At 37.0% G+C, this 25527-nt stretch overlaps 3 protein-coding genes and 1 pseudogene across 3 annotated transcripts; all 4 read left to right on the top strand.

The window, feature by feature from the left end:
* Window positions 1-4124: 4124 nt before the first annotated feature.
* On the top strand, window positions 4125-6288 carry LOC148923154 (protein NRT1/ PTR FAMILY 5.7-like). The gene is made up of 3 exons (XM_089060023.1): window positions 4125-4301; window positions 4543-4760; window positions 4829-6288. Exons 1-3 carry the CDS (start codon window positions 4169-4171, stop codon window positions 6200-6202), a joined length of 1725 nt encoding a protein of 574 aa, XP_088916149.1. The 5' UTR covers window positions 4125-4168; the 3' UTR covers window positions 6203-6288.
* Window positions 6289-10426: 4138 nt separating this feature from the next.
* LOC148923153 (uncharacterized) lies at window positions 10427-15656 on the top strand (annotated as a pseudogene).
* Window positions 15563-18988, top strand: LOC148923152 (uncharacterized). The gene is made up of 7 exons (XM_089061412.1): window positions 15563-15784; window positions 16773-16889; window positions 17014-17245; window positions 17315-17441; window positions 17546-17830; window positions 17905-18030; window positions 18548-18988. Exons 1-7 carry the CDS (start codon window positions 15724-15726, stop codon window positions 18986-18988), a joined length of 1389 nt encoding a protein of 462 aa, XP_088917538.1. The 5' UTR covers window positions 15563-15723.
* A 3969-nt stretch (window positions 18989-22957) lies between these two features.
* LOC125206174 (glyoxal oxidase-related protein) lies at window positions 22958-24667 on the top strand. The gene has a single exon (XM_048105461.2). The coding sequence runs from the start codon at window positions 22977-22979 to the stop codon at window positions 24558-24560; it is 1584 nt and encodes a 527-aa protein (XP_047961418.1). The 5' UTR covers window positions 22958-22976; the 3' UTR covers window positions 24561-24667.
* The last annotated feature ends 860 nt before the right edge of the window (window positions 24668-25527 follow it).

Here is a 25527-nt window from a genome sequence, read left to right as displayed (position 1 = left end):
GGTCATTCCACAAGAACATGCACTTTCTAATTTTGGAAAGTTTTTTCTCTCTAATGAGGTGGACCCATTCTCCACTAACAAAACTTTAATTACTTTTTCTCTCTACTTCTGTCTTACTTTACCAATTTTATATTAAAACACGTGCCGAAACTAAAGTGCATATTCAATGGGGACGGAGGGAGTATCATTTTTATAAAACGAGTGTGGAAAAGTTAACGGGACTACTAAAGTGGGACAGAGGAGTATTAGTTTTATATTGAAATGTGAGTTAAATAAGTTAGGAGAATGTGGGGTCCATTACCAAAAGTAGTAGAAAAGGCAAATGTGACATTTAGACAGACGAAAATGGCAAAATGTGACACTTATTGGTGGACGGAGGGAGTAGTTGAACTTTAAACTTGGGCTTATTCAATAAAAGGTTTGTACAACCCGATCAGGAAAAAAAAATCTAATCCCTCTAAAATTCACCTTGAAGGGTTTAAAAGAACTGTTAGCAAATGAAATAAATTGAAGGGTATTCCTTTTTTGTACGTCCTACCTAGAGTGAGACGTTTTCTTTTTTGGCAATAATTAACTCACTCATTTCTCTTATTTTATCATCTTATCTGTTACATACTCTGTTATTTATCTTACTTTATAATGTCTTTTCATTCTTACTTTATTACTCCTTCCGTCCGTGAATAGGAGTCCAATTTTATTCTGGCACGAGTTTTAAGAAATGTTAAGAAAAGTGGGTGAAAGAAAGTTAATGGAATATGAGCTCACTTGTATATATTAGTTTTAAATGAAATGTGGGTGGAATGAGTTGGTGTAAGGTGGGATCTCTTTACCATTTATAGTAATAATGAACCGGGACTCCTATTCGCGGAGGGACCAAAATGAAAAAACGGACTTCTATTCGCAGACGGAGGGAGTATCTCATTCTCTTTCATATTTCATTCTCTCTTTTACTTTATTATTATAAGTTTAATCAATTAAACATCAATTACTTAAATTCGTGTATCAAAATAGAAACGTCTCACTTAAGTTAGGACGAAGAGAGCATGACAATATCCTACATTAGTCAAAAGAGAAAATTCAAATCATTTTATAAGTCAAATAGGTCACTCCTCCTATCACCAATTAATTTTAGGATAGAACCTTATCTATTTTTATAATATACTCCTTCGTAACTCTATATCTGAGTCATATTCTTTTTTGGGATATTCCACTATAACTGAGTTTTTTTTTTTTTTGGCAAATGGGAACATATCATCTCTTTCTTATTTTACTCTAAATTACTTTAACCTCTCTTCATCTTTCCCTCCGTTTCATCTTAATTTTTTTCATATCTTATTCAACTTAATATAATTTTCTTAAATCTAATCCATAAAAGAAATACTATCTCTTTAAAGAGACAGAGGGAGTGCAACATAGGAATAATAGTAGTATCGCAGAAACCATATTTTGTACATTACTGTATTGTACATGGCTGACTGAATATTAAACAAAATTAATACTCCATCCGTCCCAAGGAAGATGATCCCTTCTTTGGGTGGCACGGGATTTTATGCAGTTATATTTTATGTGGTAAGAGGAGAGAGTAAAGTAAGAGAGAGGGAATAAAGTAAAGATAAATGTGTTTCCATTTTAAGTAATGGGTCATCTTGATTGGGACAAACCAAAAAGGAAAGTGGGTCATCTTCAATGAGACGGAGGGAGTAGTACCAAAAGATAATCTATTCTCAAAAAAGTACTCCTTCTGTTTAAACATAAACAAAATTAATAGTACCAAAAGATAGTCTATTCTCAAAAAAGTACTCCTTCTGTCTGTTATTAGGAATCTCTATTTTCCATTTTACTATGTTCATAATAAGAAATTTAGTTTACTTTTATTATAAATGGTAGATATGTGTCACATATACTAACTTATTACTTGCGTTTTATTATAAAGCTAATGTTCTTTCCGTCTCAACTAAGTTGAGTCAATTCTTTTTTTGCACTCGTTTCAAAAAAATCGTAATAAATAGTTAATGTAGATATATAGTAAAGTAAAAATGAGTAAAAATGAGAATAATATAGAGAATAGTCTTATCTACACTATTCTCGTATTTATTTTATTATATATCCACTTTAACTATTTATTACTACGATTTTTTTAAAACTGGGAGATAAAAAGAAGTGACTCAAGTTTCTTAAAGATAGAGAGAGTAGTATTAAAAAATGGATTCTACATTCCAACTTTTTTATCTATTTCTTTTTATATTCTTTAAAAGTTGTGTCGAATTCAAATAAAACCCGTAAATAGGGAGAGTATAGATTTCTTATTTGAATTAAGACCCCTAAATAAAGAGAGTACAGATTTCTTATTTGAATTATGTTATCGCGTCAAAAACTTGCATATTAAGTACAAGGTAGCACTCTAAAGTATAGTCTATTTGTTCTATTGAGAATGAGATTTCTTTCAGATAAATGATTTCTTAACCCACTATTATGTTTACACACACACACATACACAACTCATTATTCCTCTTTGTTCTTTTTTCTTTTCCTTTTTGGAGTTATTTATAACAGGCAAATTCGAGTATACCAATTTAGAAAATGCCGAGGAATATTAATAGGCTTATTATGGTCGGAAAATCATGGAGAAATGTCTTATATATATGGACGGAGTGGAAAGAGATGAAGAATATATGGAGCTTTAACTAATTATAGTGATTGCGTATAAAATTTGTCAAAGATGATAACGATGTTGCATAATAATCACATCAGTTAAATAATTACATATATATAGTAAAAGAGGATAGCCAATTTTGTAATTTTTTCACAAGAAAAATAATATGTCTAGTTTAAGAGTGACAAGGCGTCGATTTTAGTTCATTAGAAAAAATTCTGGAAATTTAAAGTTTGTTAGACCATCTTCAACCATTTACATCAAACTCAAACTCAAACTCATTTTGAGGATACGTCACACCAAAAAGTAGTTTTACTCCAACTATTTACACCAAATTCAAAATTTACATTATTTTTGGGTTTTTGTCTCAAATTTTTTGCAGTAACACCATATTTGGTGTTGTTTCATAAAAAACACTAAAAATGGATTTGAGTTAGGTGTATGGTTGGAGAAGATTTCTACACCAAAACTCATTTATGGAGTACGATTGGAGATGGTCTTAGCACCATAGTAGGATTTCCCTTATGATCTTAATTTCAGATAAATTCAAAGGATAAGCGACAACTTAACATATTGACATGTTTTATTTTGAAAAAATGTGTGATATGTTTATTTTAAAAAAAGTCAATGTTTCATTATGGAAAATAAAATAAAATTAAATTAAAGAAATATGTCCCCACTCGTGTATATTGAGTTTTGAAGTCAAACTTCATGTCCAATTTGAAGCACTTAGTATTTATGTTTTGTGGGGAATTCACGTGTAAATCTTACTAAATTATTCGTTTTAGATCTATACTATAGTACTTATTTTTTTCTATAAAGTTTTTTCATAAAAAATTAAAGTACGAATGATAGCATGAGAGATTAAGAGATGAATACAAAACTGGTCTGGGAGTAGTATTTTTAAGCTACCATTGATAAAAGATTTCCCTTTACATTCCAATTTTATTTTCAAAGTTATTATTTAAATCTTCCATGTCATGAGTTAACTATGATTAGCGGGAATGGCCCACATAATATTTTGACATGTATACAAGCATGAGTTATTCAATAATTAGCATTAGTGAAGGTATTCAAACAGCACCTTTATTATAGCAATACAAAGTACAAGTAGGAAAATATTGAATAGAGAAAAGTCAAGAAAAATAAAAAAGGTCATATGCATAGATTTCATTGGGTAGCATCACATATTCAACTCTTGGTTAGAAGTTAGAGGTGTGTGCAAAGCAAAGCCGCTTTATTCGTTTTACGATTGATAGATTTAAATCATGGAATGCATAGTATTCTCCCTATTATCACCAAACAATGACTAGTAGTAATAAATTAACAATTAGTGGGACGAATCAAATCTTTTATTTTCTTCCGTCACAATCATTAATAAAGAATGTTTTATAGTTGTACAGTTTTAATTTATTTTCCTTTTTAAAAAAACTCAGCGATTCCCGGCTATATAAGTAGAAGCAGCCAAGTTGGGAAGGCACCAAACCAAAAATCTCACTTATATTGGGGCAAAAAATGGAGATAGATCAAAGTAAAAATGAAGAATCATCACAAGAAAAATGGGTTTACGATTCTTGTGTTGATCATAAAGGAAGAATTCCTGTCCGAGCTTCCACCGGCGCATGGAAAGCTTCTGTTTTCATTATAGGTAAGCAATTACTAGTAAATTTGATAAATGTTAGTATAATTCGATGTCGAACTAATTTTTAGTGCCGAACTGCCGAACCCATCATTATTAGTTTGTTTTAGGTCATTTTAGAACATTGTCATACCTAAAAACGTACTAAGAATGACCTTATTATAGTCTAAAATTAACATTTGTAGTGTAGTTATGTGTTGTGCAACAAGATTGAGCTCATTTGATGGATTGTGTAAATATTTGTGGGCAGTGATCGAGTTCAGTGAGAGGCTAAGCTACTTCGGTTTGGCAACAAGCTTGATCATATATCTAACAAAGGTTCTCCACTACGACATCAAAACTGCTGCTAAAAGCGTCAACTATTGGTCCGGCGTCACTACGCTCATGCCCCTTTTTGGTGGCTTTCTCGCCGATTCCTACCTCGGCAGATTCTCCACTGTTCTACTTTCCTCCATCGTCTATCTCATGGTAATTAATTAGACTGAGTTAAGATCAAATATGAATAATGTAATGCTAATTCTGAACCAACTATATAGGGGTTGATTGTGTTAACAATGTCGCGAGAGGTCCCGGTGCTGCGCCCTTGCGGGGCCGCGGCGCCGTGCAGCGAGCCAAGGAGGATCCATGAGGTGTTCTTCTTCCTGGCGATCTACTGCATCTCAGTGGGGACCGGCGGCCACAAGCCCTCTCTCGAGAGCTTCGGGGCCGACCAGTTCGACGAGGATCATCCGGTGGAGCGCCTCCACAAGATGTCCTTCTTCAACTGGTGGAACTCCGGCCTCTGCTGCGGCCTTCTCCTCGGCGTCACCGTCGTGGTCTACGTCCAGGACCACGTCAGCTGGGCCGCGGCCGACATCATCCTCACCTCCGTCATGGCCTTGTCTATTTTGATATTCTGCTTGGGACGGCCCCTGTACCGGTTCAGGAAGCCGGCCGGGAGCCCCCTGACGCCGCTGTGCCGCGTGGCCGTCGCGGCGTTCAGGAAGAGGCGGCTGGCTCCTCTGCCACGGGCGGACCAGCTCTACGAGGTTGCGAAATCGGACAAGGGGCGGCTGCTGTTCCACACGGATAAGCTCAAATTCCTCGACAAGGCCGCCATCGTGGAGGTGGAGGCGGAGAAGCAGAGCCCGTGGCGGCTGGCGACGGTGACGGAGGTGGAGGAGATGAAATTGATGATCAACATGATCCCCATCTGGATCACCACTCTCCCCTTCGGAATCTGCGTGGCGCAGAGCTCCACCTTCTTCATTAAACAGAGCACCACGCTGGATCGCGCTGTCGCCGGCGGCAAATTCACCATCCCGCCGGCGTCCACGTACGCACTGGCCGCGATAGGGATGATCGCGGCCGTGATCATATACGACAAAATCCTAGTCCCGTTTTTCCGGAGGGTGACAGGGAACGAGAGGGGGATCAACATTCTTCCTCGGATCGGGATCGGGATGTGCTTCACAGCACTGTCGATGGTGGTGGCGGCGGCGGTGGAGAGGAAGAGGCTCAAATCGGATGATTCTAATTCGATGAGCGTGTTCTGGCTGGCGCCGCAATTTCTGATAATCGGAGTTGGGGATGGATTTGCCCTGGTGGGATTGCAGGAGTATTTTTACGATCAAGTGCCGGATTCGATGAGGAGTTTGGGGATTGCGCTGTATTTGAGTGTGATCGGGGCAGCCAATTTTTTGAGCAGCCTATTGATAACGGTGGTTGATCATGTGACGGAGAAGAGCGGGAAGAGTTGGTTTGGGAAGGATTTGAATAGTAGCCGTTTGGATTACTTCTACTTGTTGCTGGCCGGGATTACGACGGCCAACCTCGCCCTCTATGCCTTTGTTGTCAGTCGCTATTCTTACAAGAATGTGAGGAATACCACGGTTGCTGTCTACGACGCCGACGCTAGGAATATGGCTTAATTGTAATGTATTACTAGTATACACCCTTTGTAATTTCAGATCTGAATGTATGTTTTGTTTTTAATGATCCCTTTTTTGTGGGTTAATTTGCAATCTTCAAACCTTTGCAGTTTAAATAGTTTAGGGCTTTGTGAAGTGATCCTCCAGTCTCAACAATAGCAGTGGCTTTATTGTATTGAGTCCAATCCATGAAAAAGGTGAAACGACAAATGCAAAGAATAAATAACTAGAAATTGTTAGAGAAAAACGTAATCTTCTTAAAAGTATTTTCACAGTTTTTTACTTTTTTCTTCATTTTCGCTTTTTATCATTCTAAGCTAGTAAGCATTATCATTTATCAACCTCTCTTGCATTTATTGTTTTGTTACTCTAGTTTATTGCCCTTCTCATTTTTTTCTTTCTCTAGTTTGTTTAATTTATCTCCCTCTTAAAGAAGTATTGAACCATCCTAGAGAACAATTGGTTTTTGGACTTAAGCCAAAGCTGGAGAAGTTGTCGAGCAAGAGGATGAGAAGCTGGTTGTCGTTGAGATTTTATTGTTTTGGTTAAGATTCACTATCAATGCAACGGGGATGAGAAAGACTCTGATTTTGATATTTTTTATTCGGTAAAATTTCGAAGGATTTGTTAAATGTTTTCTATAAAATTAGTTTTGATTTTCTGTAAAAAAAATTATTGTTTTTGGGTTTTCTCTAAATCTTTTGGTATGATTTATTATAATACAAAAAAGAATAAATGCATATTGATATCATAATGTATATCTGATAAAATGTTAAAATGAGTTTATTTTTTTGTTGCTCAACTTATCCCACTACAAAAAAAACGCTGTTTACCGAGCACCACTAGCGAGCACATCAAAGAGTGCTCGGAAAATAGCGAGCACTTCAAACTATGCTCGGCAACATTCCAAGCACAAATGAAGGTGCTCGGCAATATCACGAACGGGGGAGTTAACTTGCGAGCAATACCGAGCGCGGTCAACGTGATCGGTTTAGTAATTTAAGTCCGGGAAGCGTTGTGCTCGGTAAAAGCCGACCACTGCTTTGGTGCTCGGCATTTCAGAAAAAAATATTAGTATTGCTTTTACATAATTCCGAGCACGTCTAAGGTGCTCGGAATATCCCAAGCACTTGGATAGTGCTCGGAATGTTTAAAATAATTCTATTTTATGTTCAAAATAGATTTTAATATTTTTGATGAATGATCGAAAAATTTTCACACATGAAAATTTTTCTAGATATTTTTTATACAATTAAAAAATATTGGCATGTTTGAAATTTTTATTGTTGTTGAATAATTATTATTTGTACTATAATTTTATGTAATTGCCGAGCATTTTCTTTGTGCTCGGTAAATGCCGACCACTGCTTTGGTGCTCGGCATTTCAGAAAAAAATATTAGTAATGCTTTTACATAATTCCGAGCACTTCTACGGTGCTCGGAATATCCCAAGCACTTGGACAGTGCTCGGAATGTTTAAAATAATTCTATTTTATGTTCAAAATAGATTTTAATATTTTTGATGAATGATCGAAAAATTTTCACACATGAAAATTTTCTATAATATTTTTTTATACAATTAAAAAATATTGGCATGTTTGAAATTTTTATTGTTGTTGAATAATTATTATTTGTACTATAATTTTATGTAATTGCCGAGCATTTTCTTTGTGCTCGGTAAATGCCGACCACTTCGTCGGTGCTCGGCATTTCAGAAAAAAATATTAGTAATGCTTTTACAAACTTCCGAGCACGTCTACGGTGCTCGGAATATCCCAAGCACTTGGATAGTGCTCGGAATGTTTAAAATAATTCTATTTTATGTTCAAAATAGATTTTAATATTTTTGATGAATGATCGAAAAATTTTCACACATGAAAATTTTTCTAGATATTTTTTATACAATTAAAAAATATTGGCATGTTTGAAATTTTTATTGTTGTTGAATAATTATTATTTGTACTATAATTTTATGTAATTGCCGAGCATTTTCTTTGTGCTCGGTAAATGCCGACCACTGCTTTGGTGCTCGGCATTTCAGAAAAAAATATTAGTAATGCTTTTACATAATTCCGAGCACTTCTACGGTGCTCGGAATATCCCAAGCACTTGGACAGTGCTCGGAATGTTTAAAATAATTCTATTTTATGTTCAAAATAGATTTTAATATTTTTGATGAATGATCGAAAAATTTTCACACATGAAAATTTTCTATAATATTTTTTTATACAATTAAAAAATATTGGCATGTTTGAAATTTTTATTGTTGTTGAATAATTATTATTTGTACTATAATTTTATGTAATTGCCGAGCATTTTCTTTGTGCTCGGTAAATGCCGACCACTTCGTCGGTGCTCGGCATTTCAGAAAAAAATATTAGTAATGCTTTTACAAACTTCCGAGCACGTCTACGGTGCTCGGAATATCCCAAGCACTTGGATAGTGCTCGGAATGTTTAAAATAATTCTATTTTATGTTCAAAATAGATTTTAATATTTTTGATGAATGATCGAAAAATTTTCACACATGAAAATTTTTCTAGATATTTTTTATACAATTAAAAAATATTGGCATGTTTGAAATTTTTATTGTTGTTGAATAATTATTATTTGTACTATAATTTTATGTAATTGCCGAGCATTTTCTTTGTGCTCGGTAAATGCCGACCACTGCTTTGGTGCTCGGCATTTCAGAAAAAAATATTAGTAATGCTTTTACAAACTTCCGAGCACGTCTACGGTGCTCGGAATATCCCAAGCACTTGGATAGTGCTCGGAATGTTTAAAATAATTCTATTTTATGTTCAAAATAGATTTTAATATTTTTGATGAATGATCGAAAAATTTTCACACATGAAAATTTTCTATAATATTTTTTTATACAATTAAAAAATATTGGCATGTTTGAAATTTTTATTGTTGTTGAATAATTATTATTTGTACTATAATTTTATGTAATTGCCGAGCATTTTCTTTGTGCTCGGTAAATGCCGACCACTTCGTCGGTGCTCGGCATTTCAGAAAAAAATATTAGTAATGCTTTTACAAACTTCCGAGCACGTCTACGGTGCTCGGAATATCCCAAGCACTTGGATAGTGCTCGGAATGTTTAAAATAATTCTATTTTATGTTCAAAATAGATTTTAATATTTTTGATGAATGATCGAAAAATTTTCACACATGAAAATTTTCTATAATATTTTTTTATACAATTAAAAAATATTGGCATGTTTGAAATTTTTATTGTTGTTGAATAATTATTATTTGTACTATAATTTTATGTAATTGCCGAGCATTTTCTTTGTGCTCGGTAAATGCCGACCACTGCGTCGGTGCTCGGCATTTCAGAAAAAAATATTAGTAATGCTTTTACATAATTCCGAGCACTTCTACGGTGCTCGGAATATCCCAAGCACTTGGACAGTGCTCGGAATGTTTAAAATAATTCTATTTTATGTTCAAAATAGATTTTAATATTTTTGATGAATGATCGAAAAATTTTCACACATGAAAATTTTCTATAATATTTTTTTATACAATTAAAAAATATTGGCATGTTTGAAATTTTTATTGTTGTTGAATAATTATTATTTGTACTATAATTTTATGTAATTGCCGAGCATTTTCTTTGTGCTCGGTAAATGCCGACCACTGCTTTGGTGCTCGGCATTTCAGAAAAAAATAAATTCGCACATTGTTCAGCTATAATAAATTCTGAACTGTTTTTAGCGAGCGCCTTTGTAATGTGCTCGGAAAATTCCGAGCACATCGTACTAGTGCTCGGAATTATTCAGATCTTTTACACCTACCATTCCTTTATTCTTCTCATTCTATCCACCTACGAATTTTTCATCTTCTTCGAATTTTCCTCTTCTTCACTCACATTTCAATAATTTTTTCAACAATTTCTTTAAATCGGAGTGTTCCCATGGCTTGTAGTCACCCCATCTTCTAAATTATATAAAGGTATCACTATAATCATTAGTTATTCTCTCTTAATTTATTAGATATATTAAAGGAAATGTTATGCTTGTGCTCATTTTAATTTATATTATCTTTTTGTGGTAGAAGTGTTATTTTGCTCGTGGTTGCCATATTTCGCCATCTTCTAAATTATCTAAAGGTATAATTATAATTATTATTTATTTTTTCTATATTATTAATTGAAAATGTGATGATTGTGTTCTTTTTAATTTATATTATTTGGTGTATTAGGGTAGTGAAATGGATATAATTCCAGGAAGAGAGTGGATGTATAAGAGAAAATTTGCTACTGGAGAGTACAATCTTGATTTCATTAATGGAGTAGATAACTTTATAGCTTTTGCTATGCAATATCCCTCTAGAATGGATGGTTCAAAAATTAGATGTCCATGTGCACGTTGTGATAATATGAAATATCTTTCTGCGGATAAGGTGAAGGAGCATCTTGTAAAAAAAGGGTTTACTAAACATTATTATGATTGGAGATTACATTGTGATGTGGAAGCATCGTCCAGTTCAATACCTGATGCATCCATGGATTTCTCTCCACCATCAAATCCATACCAACATATGTTGCATGCTGCATGGGGACAGACAACCGGTCATGAGTCTTATCATTTCCAAACGCAACACTCTGCACAATATGTTCCGCCTGCCTACATGCCAGAACCTCCCACTGACGAGTCGTATCATTTCCAAACGCAACACTCTGCACAATATGTTCCGCCTGCCTACATGCCAGAACCTCCCACTGACGAGTCGCAACAGTTTTACAATGCATTAGAAGCGGCGCAAACTGATTTGTGGGCGGGTTGTGATTACTCTGAATTGTCAACAAATGCTCGACTGATGACTCTGAAGTCTGAACACCGAATGTCTCAACGAGCTGTTGACGAATTGTGCCAATTTATGGAAGAGCGTCTGCCGAGGCCGAATCGCATGCCTAACAGTTTCTATCAGTGTAAGAAACAAATGCAGACATTAGATATGCCCCATCTAAAGATACATTGTTGTAGGAATGGGTGCATGATCTACTGGAGAGAAGACGAGAGCAGAACTGAATGCAAAGTTTGTGGTCAAGCTCGATTCAAGGATAATGGTAGAAGTCCATTCAAGAAGATGTACTATTTTCCTCTGGGTCCAAGACTGAGGCGGTTGTATGCATCTGAAGTTACCGCTCAATCCATGCGATGGCATGCAGAGCACACTCAGACTCCAGGAGAGATGTCTCATCCGGCGGATTCTGTAGCTTGGAAAACCTTCGACCAAACACATCCCTTCTTTGCTTCCGAATCAAGAAATGTCAGGTTGGCACTTAGCACAGATGGATTTCAACCATTTGGTCAGACTGGTTCACAATACTCATTGTGGCCAGTGATTCTAACTCCATACAATTTGCCACCGTGGATGTGCATGAAAGATCCGTACATGTTTCTCACTGTGATTGTGCCTGGTCCGAAGAATCCAAAACAAAACATTGATGTGTTTCTACAACCTTTGATTGCAGAGCTCAATGATCTATGGGCTGAAGGAATTCAGGTATATGATATATCTAAAAAACAAAACTTTCAACTGCGTGCAGCGTTGATGTGGACTATCAGTGACTTCCCTGCATATTCAATGCTGTCGGGATGGAGCACATCTGGGCATCGTGCATGTCCATATTGTATGGAAGACTCACAAGCCTTCTCCCTGAAGCATGGAAGAAAAACCACTTGGTTTGATTGCCACAGGAGGTTTCTCCACATGAATCATCGGTTTCGCAGAGACAAAAAGAACTTTCGAAAAAACAGAATGGAGCATTCAGGTCCTCCTCCAATCTTAAATGGGGAACAAATACTTGATCACCTTGACCAATTTGGATTCAAGAGAGTGTTTGATGAAGATGTCGAATCAGCAAATTCTGAGTTGAGCAAGATTTTGGGATGGAGAAAACGAAGCATATTTTGGGATCTTCCATATTGGAAGACAAATTTGATTCGCCACAATTTGGATGTCATGCATATAGAAAAGAATGTGTTTGACAACATCTTCAATACCATTATGGATGTCGACGGAAAGACGAAGGACAATGCTAATGCACGTCGAGATTTGGAAGTACTTGGTATTCGACCCGAGCTTTGGCCACGCGGTGGGAAATATCATAAGGCTACTTTCACTCTTGAAAAAGAAAGTAGGGAATTATTGCTCAAGTGGCTCAACAGTTTGAAATTTCCGGATGGTTATGTTTCCAATCTATCAAGATGCATTGATATGAAAAAGCACAAGTTGTACGGTATGAAAAGCCATGATTGCCATGTGTTTATTCAACGATTGTTACCAATTGGACTTCGTGAGTTACTTCCACGCGTTGTATGGGAACCTCTAACCGAGTTGAGCAACTTCTTCAGAGATCTTACTGCTACAGTTATAAGGGAGGTTGATATGAGAAAATACAATGAGTCGATTGCACTTACCTTGTGCAAGCTTGAGATGATATTTCCCCATCTTTCTTTGATTCCATGGAGCATCTTCCGGTCCACTTAGCATATGAGGCATTGATTGCAGGACCGGTGCATTTCCGATGGATGTATCCCTTTGAACGGTACATGCGTAAGTTGAAATTAAATGTAAAGAACAAGGCCGCTGTGGAAGCATCTATATGTAATGCATATTTGACTGAAGAAGCATCACATTTTTGCACTCATTACTTTGAGTCACATGTCCGTTGCCGAGGTAGAGATGTTCCTCGTAATGATGATGGAGGTGGATCAATTCACCCTGAAGATATGCTTTCAATTTTCACATACGATATCCGATGTGCTGGGAAAGGACGAAGACGATTCTTGTCAGAAATGGAGTACAAATCAGCACAAACTTGCATATTAGTTAATACTCCAGAAGTGAAGGAATTTGAGCTGTAAGTTTGTTTTCCTTAATTTTATTGAAATAATTAGATTATTTATTTAGTCATTGATTTTTTTATATATAAAGCAGTATGTTCATCGAGCAAGTGCGTGGTTGGTTTCCGGAAATAACACCATCGCAGATAGAGCAACAATTAGACGATCACTATGCATCATGGTTTAAAGAATATGTAAGTTTTCTATCCAATTTTTTTGTTGAAATTGTGTATTATATTTACTAATTGAATTTTGTATACAGGGTCAAAAAAACTTGCATCGTGATAGTCATTTGTACCATTTGTCACAAGGTCCATTAAATGGGGTTATGAGTTACAATATTTGTTTTGTCAATGGATATAAGTTCCACACTGACTCTTATGGGAAAAGTAAATCTACGGCCAACAGTGGAGTATGCATCAGAGGGTCGAATTATAGCTATGCCGAGGATGACTTTTATGGAATTTTGAAAGAAGTTGTGGAGGTGGAATATCGTGCATCGCCAATAAAGAAAGTTGTATTGTTCAACTGTGCATGGTATAATCCGTCTCCGCCCCCACGTGGTGGTACATTGGTTCATCCAAAGTACAAAATCGTGGAAGTGAATATTCAGAAGGAATATCCAAAATATGATCCATTCGTCTTAGCTCAACAAGCCTCCCAAATTTATTTTGTATCTTTTCCGAGCAAGAAAAAAGACAAGGTAAACTGGCGGGCAGTGTTGAAAGTTCGAGCAAAGAAATTTGATGCCAGTTATGCCATTACAAAAGAGGCAGATGAAGACACAGCTTTCCAAGAAGATGAAGTTGAAGTTCATGAAATTTCTGATGATATGGAATTCGTAGAACCTTCACGTTATGATCCTAGTGGTGAAATGATTCCAATTTTGAAGGAGATTGCAACTGATGAAGAGGATGATGATGATTACGATGATGAAGAGGATGATGATGATGACGATGATGATGACGAGGACGAGGACGAGGACGAGGACGAGGACGAGGAGGGTGAGGAGGAATAAAATTTGCAATTCAGGTTTACATCTAAAATGATTAATTTCTATTAATACTAGTAGTATTGTTTTATCAATATATATATGTGATTACATAAACTAAAAAGTGGCGTGATATTCGTTAGTATTTTTCAAAATGGGGCATTTTTCAAAATGCAAATCTTCAAATTATTTCTCTCAAATTTTGGAGCAAATTATTAGAATTATTTATGTCAAAAATTCATTCCCTAATTTTTGTCTAATTCTCTTTATGTCAAAAATTCATTCCCTAATCTCTCAAAGAGTCACCGCCTCTTTAAAAAAAAACCTAAATCATCTCTCTCTAATTCTCTCTCTAATTCTTCATCGGAGATTAGGCATTTGGAGAAGATCGTCGGAGAAGAAGCGGAGGCTGCAAAGCACAACCGTTGCAGGTCTGTCTCTTTCACTCTTACAATCGTTGTTCTATTGTAGCTTGTAAACTTGAGAAAAATGCAGATTGAGCACATGCAGTAGTAGTTGATGCTCGAGGCAGATTGAGCACATGCTTCAATCGATTAGCATTTCTGGTACCTCAGGTCAATCGATTAGCATTTCGTTTACTTGTTTGTATTTTCTGGTACCTCAGGTCAATTCGATTTCTGTCCACCGATTAATTGGGGTAGTGGTTTTTGAGCAGCGTAAAAGCAATCACAAATCCTTTAATGACTATAAACCTCAGGTTATTTCTATTTCTGTCCACCGATTCCAATTATTTTCTATTTCTTTGTTTTGTTTCAACTATAAGTTGATTAAATTAGCCGTTGAGTGCTTGAACAATGCCCCAATTTGTCTTCCTTTCTTAAGGTTTGATGAGGTTTGATCTGATCTCAGTAGTCTGTCAGTTGATTTATTTTTTGCTCTATATGATATGTATTGATTGGTTAGTGAATTCTATTGTAATTGAGCTAGTTAGTGAATTTAGGCATTCTATTGTAATCTGAGCTAGTTGCCCAGAATTTTTTCATTTCTGGGAAGCATTTGATTAATTTTCATTAAGAGGCAGTTTCATGCATTAGCAAATAATAATGGCATATTCTGTTAATTCTGACTAGAGTTCTGAATGATTTTGATATGATTTTGATAAATTCTTGATATGCATTAGCAAATAATAATGTAATAAGAGGCCTGATATGATTCTTGATTAAATCTAGCAAGAGAAGTTGTTCATTGATATATTGAGGAATATTGTCCATAAATTTCTAAACTTTCGTTGCATAAGAGCTTAAATATTCGCCAGTGAATTACCAAATTATGATTAGCTCTGATTTTATAATCAGTCAATTTAGCAATGACATAGTTTTTGATGACTTGTTTATGTATCACTATTGTAATCTGATTCTTCATTTGTGATTTCAGCATTCGGTTTGCCTTGCTTGAAGGTTGAAAGCGAGGGAGATATTTGTGCTCTTCCACTTTGTCCATTCGCAAAGGTAAATTTGTCTGTTTGAAATGGTGTATGTTTGCCTATTTTAAATTAATCACAAAGTAGTGCTTTCTTTTGTTAGTCTTTGATATCATCGACATTCAGAAACAAAGAGCTGAAACTTCGAGTAAATAAATTCACACACAACACTCTCAATCTGTGATTAATTTACGCACATTTTGTTACTGAAATCTCACCAAAAATGTCAGCTTTATCCAATTCTGTTGTCATTTCGGAACGCCTTCTTCTCCATTTCTCGTCAGGTAAATCTTCTGATTAATTATCTTTCTTTTTTGTTTACATGGATCTTCTGATTTATTTCTCTCTCGGACTGTCTAATGATATCATTTTGAATTCTCTTCCTAATGCTTTATCTAGTTTCTGGAAATATGATTTTTTTTAGCTTTGAAGATATAATACAAGTGCTTGATAAATTTGGGGATTCTGAATAATGTTGCTGGCATTAACTGAAAAGAAACTGCTCTTGATTTATTAGGTTTCTTAGATCAGTAACAGCTGTTTTATGATGCCACTACTGCCTTACTGTAAAAAGAAACTGCTTACTGTAGATCAATGAAAAGAAACTGCTTTCTTAGATCAGTAACTGAAAAGGGTGATAAAAATATGTGGCATTAACTGTAAGCAGTTAACTGAATTTATAGTATGTTTAGTTTGACTTAGTTATAGCTGAGTTGCAAAATAATACATCTCAAGCTCTGTTTGTTAAAATCATGTTTAATGGTGGATTTCTACCCATTTACTCATTTGAGGTTTTGTTTCTTTATTACTATCTTTAAACTGATTTACTTTTCTAATTTAGATTTTGAAGGAGTTTGGAGGACTAGATATTTCCTAGAATAATGTACTATTATATTGTAGGCTTCTTTTGAAGATTATTAGTCCATATATCTCGGGAGGATTATAATGGATTTGTAGGCATGGTAAAGGCATAATCTGGTTATTGATTCTCATTCTCTATAAAATTTGTATCGTTTGCTAAAATGAAATACTAATTTTTTTTGGAAGACAGAAATAGACTCTGACCCATCAAAGGCCACATATTTTTATCATCTTTTTCATTTCCAATTTTTCTATGATTGCTTACACACACACAACAGCAGTCATATTAAATTAAAAACTCCCCCTAAAGTGCACATTACCACTTGTGTCTATTGTGTAGTATAATGTCTATTGTGCACTTTTTTGTTCCATTTTTCGATTTTGATAGATAATGCTTTGTCTATTATGTAGAAATGCCCCGAGGAGCATCTATTAGACGGCGCTTAAATGATTCTTCACTCTCAGGGGATCATCCACCACTCTCGGGTGATCATCCACCACTCTCGGGTGATCATCCACCACTCTCAGGTGATCATCCACCACTTGTGTTCATTTATGAATTTGAACTGCAATTCTCATTACCACTTTTGATATGCACTTTTTTGTTCCATTTTTTTTATTTTGATAGCATAATGCTTTGTCTATTGTGTAGAAATGGCTCAAGGAGCATCTAGTGGACGCTCCAATGATCCTTCACTCTCCAATGATCCTTCACTCTCCGGTGATCATCCACCACTGGATAATGAGGAAGGAGAATCGGCAACACATCATATAGAAGGGCATGATACAACAAGTAACTCCCTGAACGAGTCAGCCGAAGAAGAGCCTACAGAGCCTACACATGATGCACGCGGCCGCCCATTCATACATCTTAGGGGGAAATAGTAAGTGATTTGATAATTTCACTTATATCATTATTTTTGTGAGTTAACTGACCATATATTGACGTGTAGCTTGGAACCTTCCGGCGTCGTGGCAAGCATATGCACTTACAATTTCAAGCAGATTGTTGACCCGGTTGGATACAGCCAAAAAACTCTAACCGAGGAATACATTAACTTGTATTGGGCTGAATTTAAGGTAAACTCTATCTTTATCTCTCTTTCTCCCTCTTTTAGTACTTACAATCTTTAATATCTTATTTTGTAGTTTAAATTTGATTGTCATTTTGTGTTAATTTGTAGAAATTTGCTAATTGTGAGGCATATGATCAAGACGAGTGTAAGAAGGCTTTTGTTAGCAAGTGTAAACTCAGATACGGAGATTTTATTAGCTATTATAAAAAGAAGACAAAGAAACCTTCTTTTTACACGGATGCCCAATGGGCGAATTACCAGAAAGGCTGGAATTTACCCGAGAGTATTGCAGCTTCTGAGAGGTGCTCTGAAAACCGTAGACAAGGGCTTGAGACCGCGCTTGGCACACATTGTAATGGATGTACATCATTTGCCGAGACAGCAGCAAAAATGGTAAAACTTATAATATTCATTAGTTTGATTTGTTTGTTACTTCTACACTTTCTTATGTTGAAAATTGTTTTCAGGCTAAAGAGAACAATGGAAAGCTTCCTCCATTTATGGATTTCTTTCTACAGACCCACAAGCTAAGGAATGGAAAAAACGGTGATTCACAAGGCAACTTGTGTTCGCAACGTGCTCAACAAATTGTAGTAAGTCTTTTCACAAGGATAGTTTATATTTTTTTTCCAAGGGGAAGGTTTTTAATCTGTTTCATGCATGGTCAGTTAAATTTTTGTCTAAATTTTATGATGTTACAGATGATTGACAGTGTCTTATGCCCTTCTCTGAGATCGTGTATGAATTCGTGGAATTCTGAAATTGATAGAAATATGATTATGATATGGTTTTGAATTTCATAATATGGCTTTGAGAAAATTGATTCAGAAATTACTTGTGTTTGGATTTTTTTGTAATTTATGATTTATGCATTCACTTCACTGAATGAGTTTATGCATTCACTTCACTGAATGAGTGTCCAGCTTATGTACAAAATTGTTGTACAAAATTTGCTGAGCTTGTTGCTATATAATTTATGTACAAAATTAATAGTGTCCAGCTTGTAAGCTATAATGTACAAAATTGTCTGATATGATGAGCATGTTGCTTGTGAGGTTCTCTCTTTGTTGTTACATATTTTGAATGTTTCTCATGTTTGTTTAATGGAAGGATGACGTTATGGCACGGGTTGAAGAACTACGGGATGAAGGAATAGAGAACCCGGATCATGAAGCCATCTTCTTGGAGCTTTTTGGGAAGGTGAAGAAAAGAAAACAAATCTCTGGCGCGGGGCAAGCCACAAGCATATTCTTCCCATTGGCTACTTACTCATCCGTGGGTTCTAACCGCGTCAATGCTAGCCAGATCGATGAAATAGTCGAGCAACGCGTTAAAGAACATCGTGATCAAATGAAGCTACAAATTGAAATGGTGCAAGCCGATTCAGATCGGAAAATTGCACTAGTGCGTGAGGAAGCGGCTACGAGGGAGCAACAAATGCGAGAGGAAGCGGCTAAAATGCGAGAGGAAGCGGCTACGAGGGAGCAACAAATGGAAGAACGAATGATGCGCCTTTTAAATGAAAAATTGGGACAATTGAAAAATGTGTAGTTCAGTGGTTGTAATACCATCTTTATCTTTATATATTTTTGTTAAACAATTTATCTTTTTAATGTTATTTCAGTTTATTATTTTATTTATTAATAATTTATTGAATAATTAATTGTAGAATATATATTTTAAAAAATCATAATAATCAATTTTCCGAGCACATGGCCGTACTCGCTAACATGCTCGGTGCACCTAGTTCTCACTTGAAAGTGCCGAGCACCACTAGGTGCTTGCTGCATTGCGAGCACATGTATGTGCTCGCACACCTGCTCGAAGTAGCCGGTGCTCGCTGGTTGTGTAACCTCTCGAAAGTGCCGAGCACCACTAGGTGCTTGCTGCATTCCGAGCACTCATAAGTGCTCGCAGACCTGCTCGAAGTAGACCTGTGCTCGCAGGTTTTGTGTTAACCTTTCGAAAGTGCCGAGCACCACTAGGTGCTCGCTGCATTGCGAGCACTCGTAGGTGCTCGCCAATGTTGTTAGTTGACCAGTTAGCCGAGCACCAAGATGTGCTCGGATTAAAATGCCGACGAAGAGAAAGGCGAGCATCTTAAGTGCTCGCAAAGTGCTCGGTAAAGTTGGATATGCCGAGCATATTTCCCTCTTTGCCGACCACTTTGGTGCTCGGGAAAGACCTCCTTTTTTGTAGTGTCCGAAACTATAAACTACTCCCTCCGTCCCGGCTAAGATCACACATTGCTTAGCCGGCACGGGATTTTAAGAGGTATTAGTTAAAGTGTTTAATTGGAGAGAGAATTTGGGTGGAAGTATTAAAGTAGAGAGATAAAGAAAGATAAATATTTTAATAGGAGTGAGAAAAAGTGGTTGAGTGTATTAATTGGAGAGAAAAAGTTACCAAAAAAGGAAATGTGTCATCTTAGTTGGAACAAACTAAAAAAAAACGTGTCATCTTAAACGGGACGGAGGGAGTATATAATTAAATACTACTATTGCATTTCACTAGCGCTTTACAAATTTAATTTTTGGTTGTTAGGCATATTATTCACTATGTTATATTTCTGTAAATTTTACTCCCTTCATCCGCCATTAATTATGACACTATAATTTGACATGAAATTTTAAAAATGTAATGAAAAGTTTATTAAAAATATTATTGGAATGTAAGACATACTTTTATATACTCATTTCGTCCCACTAAAAATGGCTCATTTCCTTTTTTGTTTGTCCTCTCGAAGATATCAATTACTAAAAATAAAAAACATCTTTTGTCTCTTCTTTATTCTATCTTTTTCACTTTATTTTTTTTAAATATAAATTTGTTGTATCTTTTTTACTTTGTTCTATACGCTCAATATATGAAATTAATTTACATAAATTCTCGTGTCATCCAAAGAAGAGATCATCTTTCTTGAAACGAAAGGAGTACTAGTTTTAAGTAATGGCACATTGAGTAATAAGTAATGGCACATTGACAAAGTAACAAATCATTTTGTTTTACAGCCTATTCAATTATGTCTAAAACAATTACAAAATTGCTGAATTCATGATACAATTGTATCTTATTTACGTTATGCTATTTTATATCAAATCATCATATATAGATCATACAAAACACAACAGCATTTAAATTAATCTAGATAACCCCTCATAGATAAATGGGTCCTAAAAAAATAATACATTCGAAGGTTCTTGACTAATACTCCTTTCGTCCCATAAAATTTGTCTCGGTTTGACTTGGCGTGGGTTTCAAAAAATTACTCCCTTCGTCCCGCTTTAACAGTCTCATTGACTTTCTGCTCTCTTTTTGTAAAAATGATAAAAAAAATAGTTAAAGTGGAGAAATGGTAAAATAAGAGAGACAATAATGTAGATAAGACTCTTCTCTATATTATTTATCATTTTTACAAAAAGGGGACAGAAAAATTAATAGGACTACTAAAACGGAACATATGGAGTACTTGATTTTGTAGTAAATGAAAATGTATAGTGGAATAAGGAATCCATACTGAGGAGATTGGGGATGTATTTAATGTCTATTTTAGGAAAAAATTCAATTGGGATAAACTTTATGGGACAGAAGAAAATGATAAAATTGGACAAACTTTGTGGAACGGAGTGAGTAATTTTGTTTCATCAAGTTCTTCTGCAAAGTTTTTGGTTCATTAGATCCTTAATACAAATGTATTTTGCTTCATTAGGCAGCTTACAAATTTTTTGTTTCATTGAGTGCCAATTAGGGCCAAGCCACCGCCCGGCATGAGCTTGGCCTTGGAATGTGTGGATACAGTATGCCGCTCAGCCGCTGCCATGGCCAACCGAGAGTATGAGCGTCTGAGTTGTGACTGAGTTTGTGAGATGGAGAAATAAAAGTGCAGACATTAGAGCATCCACAATAAAGTGGACACTTTGGCCGGATACTTTTACGTTTTTTGTCTATAGCAAAAAAAAAAAGTTTTCGCAGCAATAGTGAACACTTTTGTTAGCCACATTTCACTTTATTTTTATTCTTTGTATATTTTATTTCAATTAGAATTTATATTTTAAAATAAGCAAAAAAAAATAATTCAAAATTTAAAAAAAAAAAAAAAAAAAAAAAAAGCAAATCGGCGACCGCCGCGGCGGTTTCGCCGTGCAATAGATAGCCACGGCGGCGGCCGCATTTCTCTCTCCTCCGGCTCGTCCTCGCCGCTTTCAGGGCGAAAGCCCTTCCGCCCCACAAAATCCGCCCGCCCGCTTCAGCCACATTAGCCAGCCGCGATCGGGGCGGGCGATCGCCGCCCTATTGTGGATGCTCTTACTAGTACAAAGGTAAAGCTGGAGGAATACAGAGCCTAGAGATAGGCCCATATTCTCCATCTTAGTATTTCTCAAGCCCAACAAGTTTCTTTTATTTTATTAACCTAGGTAAAGCTGGAGGAATACAGAGCCTAGAGATAGGCCCATATTCTCCATCTTAGTATTTCTCAAGCCCAACAAGTTTCTTTTATTTTATTAACCTATTTAAACGAATCTACAAATATTGTACCATTTGACAAACTGAAATAAATCAAAGTAAATTTTGGAAAGTGTTAGAGAATGATTTTAGACCCAACAAGTCAGCTTCACTAGTGTCCGGTGATAAGTAATTTGGATAAGTTGCAAGCGGAAGAAATACTAATGGTAGGCCCTAGTTTCCCAATCAATTATTATTATTAATATTATTACTACTACTACCTATTACTATTACTATTATTATTATTATTATTATTATTATTATTATTATTATTATTATTATTAATAATTATAAATGCACTTTATGTCGATATCCCTTGTAGAGCCGTCATCCATGTGAAATTTTGCATGTTTCAATCACCGGTTTACCTTGGCAAATGGGATGAACCTACGCCACTCCTTAGTATAGAAACATTCAAAAATTGAATAAGTAAGAAAACAAAAATTACACATTTAAATAAAATGGATACAATTTAAAACTCCTTTCAGCCCCTTTATACTTATTATATAATTAATTATTACTTCCTCCGTCCCGTTTAAGATGACATGTTTTCCTTTATAGTTTGTCCCAACTAAAATAACACATTTCTTTTTTGGAAACTTTCTCTCTCCAATTAATATACTCAACAATTTTTTCTCACTCCAATTAAAATATTCATCTTTCTTTCTCTTTCTATTTTAATACTTACACCCACATTTTCTCTCTCCAATTAAAGACATTAATCAATTACTCCTAAAATCCCATGTCGGCCAAAGAATGTATCATCTTAGCCGGGACGGAGGGAGTATCATTATCCATCATATTCTATTTCATTTCTTAATTTATTCCATCAATATTTTATATTTTATGAACTTTATTCTTTTGTTATTTTATTTTTTCTCTAAAATATTTTGTATAGTCATGGTAAAAGGAAAAGCATATGGCAACGTCATACTTTCTTAGCTTTTTCAAACTCGTGATGTCACCATCCACTGACACAGACTGCTACAGAGTATAACTTCACTGCTGTTGTCTCCACTCTCTCTGTCATCATCCAATGAAGTCTGCTGCACCCAACCTTGTAGGCGTAGCTCTACTCATCATTTTCGGCGCCGCTGCCTCCGCCGACCTCCCCGGCGTGTGGGAGCTCCTCGTCGCTGACGCCGGAATCGCCTCCATGCACACGGCGGTGACAAGGTTCAACACCGTAGTCCTCCTCGACCGCACCCACATTGGCCCCTCCCGCTCCAAACTCCTCCCCCAAACCACCTGCCTCCGCAACGACTGCACCGCCCATTCCATCCTCCTCGACCTCAAAACCAACGACCTCCGGCCTCTCACCATCCTCACCGACACCTGGTGCTCCTCCGGCCAGTTCCTCCCCGACGGCACCCTCCTCCAGACCGGCGGAGATCTCGATGGTTTTCGCAAAATCCGGAAATTCGCCCCCTGCGAACCGGATTCGGTCTGCGATTGGGAGGAACTGCAGGATATCCAACTGTACCGGGGGCGCTGGTACGCCACCAATCAGATTCTGCCAGATGGCTCCGTGATCATAATCGGAGGCAAGGCGGCCAGCAGCATCGAGTTTTTCCCGCCGCGGAAGGAGATCGGTTTCGCATTCTTCAACCAAGTTGAGGATAATCAAATGGATAACCTCTACCCCTACGTCCACTTGCTTCCAAACGCCCAATTGTTTATTTTCGCTAACAACAAAGCGGTGTCGTATGATTACATTTCAAATCAGGTCACACGCACATACCCGGTTCTCGACGGCGGCCCCAGGAATTACCCGTCGGCGGGATCTTCGGTGATGCTCGCGCTGACCGGAGATTACTCGTCGGCGACGGTGGTCGTTTGCGGCGGGGCGGAGTACGGGGCGTATTTGGATAGGACGACGGATACTCCGGCGCACGCTAGCTGTGGCCGGATCGAGGCGACCCGGCCCGGTTCGGTTTGGGAGATGGAGAATATGCCGTTTGGCCGGATCATGGGGGATATGGTAATGTTACCAAGCGGTGATGTTTTAATTATTAATGGCGCTCAAGCTGGGACCCAGGGTTTTGAGCTGGCATCCCAACCGTGTTTGTTTCCGGTACTGTATAGACCGGACCAGCCGGTCGGGCTTCGGTTCATGACTCTGAATCCCGGGACGGTGCCGCGGATGTATCACTCCACGGCGAATTTGTTGCCGGACGGGAGGGTTTTGATCGCCGGGAGCAATCCGCATTTTTTCTACAATTTTAAAGCCGAGTTTCCGACGGAATTGAGGATCGAAGCGTTCTCGCCTGAATATTTAGCGGCGGATAAGGCCAATGTGCGGCCTAGTTTGGTGGAACTGCCGGCCAAGGTGGGGTACGGGGAGGTGTTCGAGGTGGCGGTGGCGGTGGAGCTTCCGGTTGTTGGGGTGATGGAGGTGAATTTGGCGAGCGCGCCGTTTGCGACGCACTCGTTTTCGCAGGGGCAGAGGCTGGTGAAGCTTTCGGTGCAGACACCGGCTCCGGAGGGAGATGGCGGGAGATATAGGATAAAGTGTACAGCTCCGCCGAATTCGAAGGTGGCTCCGCCGGGTTATTATATGGTGTTTGTGATGAACTTAGGCGTACCGGGTGTGGCTCAATGGATCCAATTGCTACCTTGATTTTATCATTTTCTTTTACTTCCTTCTTATTTCTATTTATTATCACCGTTAATCTTACAATTACAATCTTAATAACTGTCAATGAAATATTCAAACAAATTCCATTCTGCGCAGCTTATCCATTTCTCTTCTTTGCTTATCTTTTTGTACATACAACTCAACTCGGGAAATTGGACTTGGAAGCTCAACTCGGGAAATTGGACTTGGAAGCTTCAGTTCCAATTCTTTTTGAGTAAATGTCAAAATTGGTCCTGAACATATGATCATTTTATCATTTTGGTCCTAAACTTTATCTTTTAAATTTTTTGGTCCTGTACATTTCAAATCGGATCACAATTGGTCCTCCGTTAACAATTCCGTTAATATTTAACGGTCAACGATTTTAATCACAATGTTGACCGATTTAAGCAATTTTTAATTATTTTTTAAATAAAATCATAAATTATTTATTTCAATCACTTTCATCTTCTTCCTCCACTTTCATCAATGGCGGGGAGGGAGCGGAAGATTTTCACCGTGAGCCCGTCACGTCGTCACTGCCTCTCCGGCACGACGTTGCTCCACCGCTGGCCTCCTCTTTTATCTTATCCTCAGATCCTCCAAATGAGAAGCTGAATACCTCCTCCGAAGGGCCTGCGCTTATGCAAGCCACCTGCATTTCCAAACCACCTTATTAAAACCCAAACCAAAACACCCACTTAGCCAAAATGACGCGTCATGAACATTCCAACATTTAACCACAGAAACGTTTAGTTTCGCATATAATCTGATGTATAGCTGATCCAGGAAAAGAATTAGTTTCTGAAAATTATAATCCTAAATAAAAACGGTCCTTTCACCACAAACAAATTAGAAAAAAAAGACCCGCTGAAAAGACCTGGAATCCCAAGCTCTGATCGTGGAATCAGAGGAGAGGAATTCAATCTGCGGTGAGGGATAAGATAAAAGAGGAGGCCCAGCGGCGGAG

This window comes from Salvia hispanica, chromosome 6 (assembly GCF_029641045.1).
Source record: "Salvia hispanica isolate PSC_SH4W2 chromosome 6, Shi_PSC_v1, whole genome shotgun sequence".
Classification (NCBI taxonomy): domain Eukaryota; kingdom Viridiplantae; phylum Streptophyta; class Magnoliopsida; order Lamiales; family Lamiaceae; genus Salvia; species Salvia hispanica.
The sequence above is the reverse complement of the archived record's forward strand: the minus strand, read 5'-3'. Positions and strand labels throughout refer to the sequence as shown.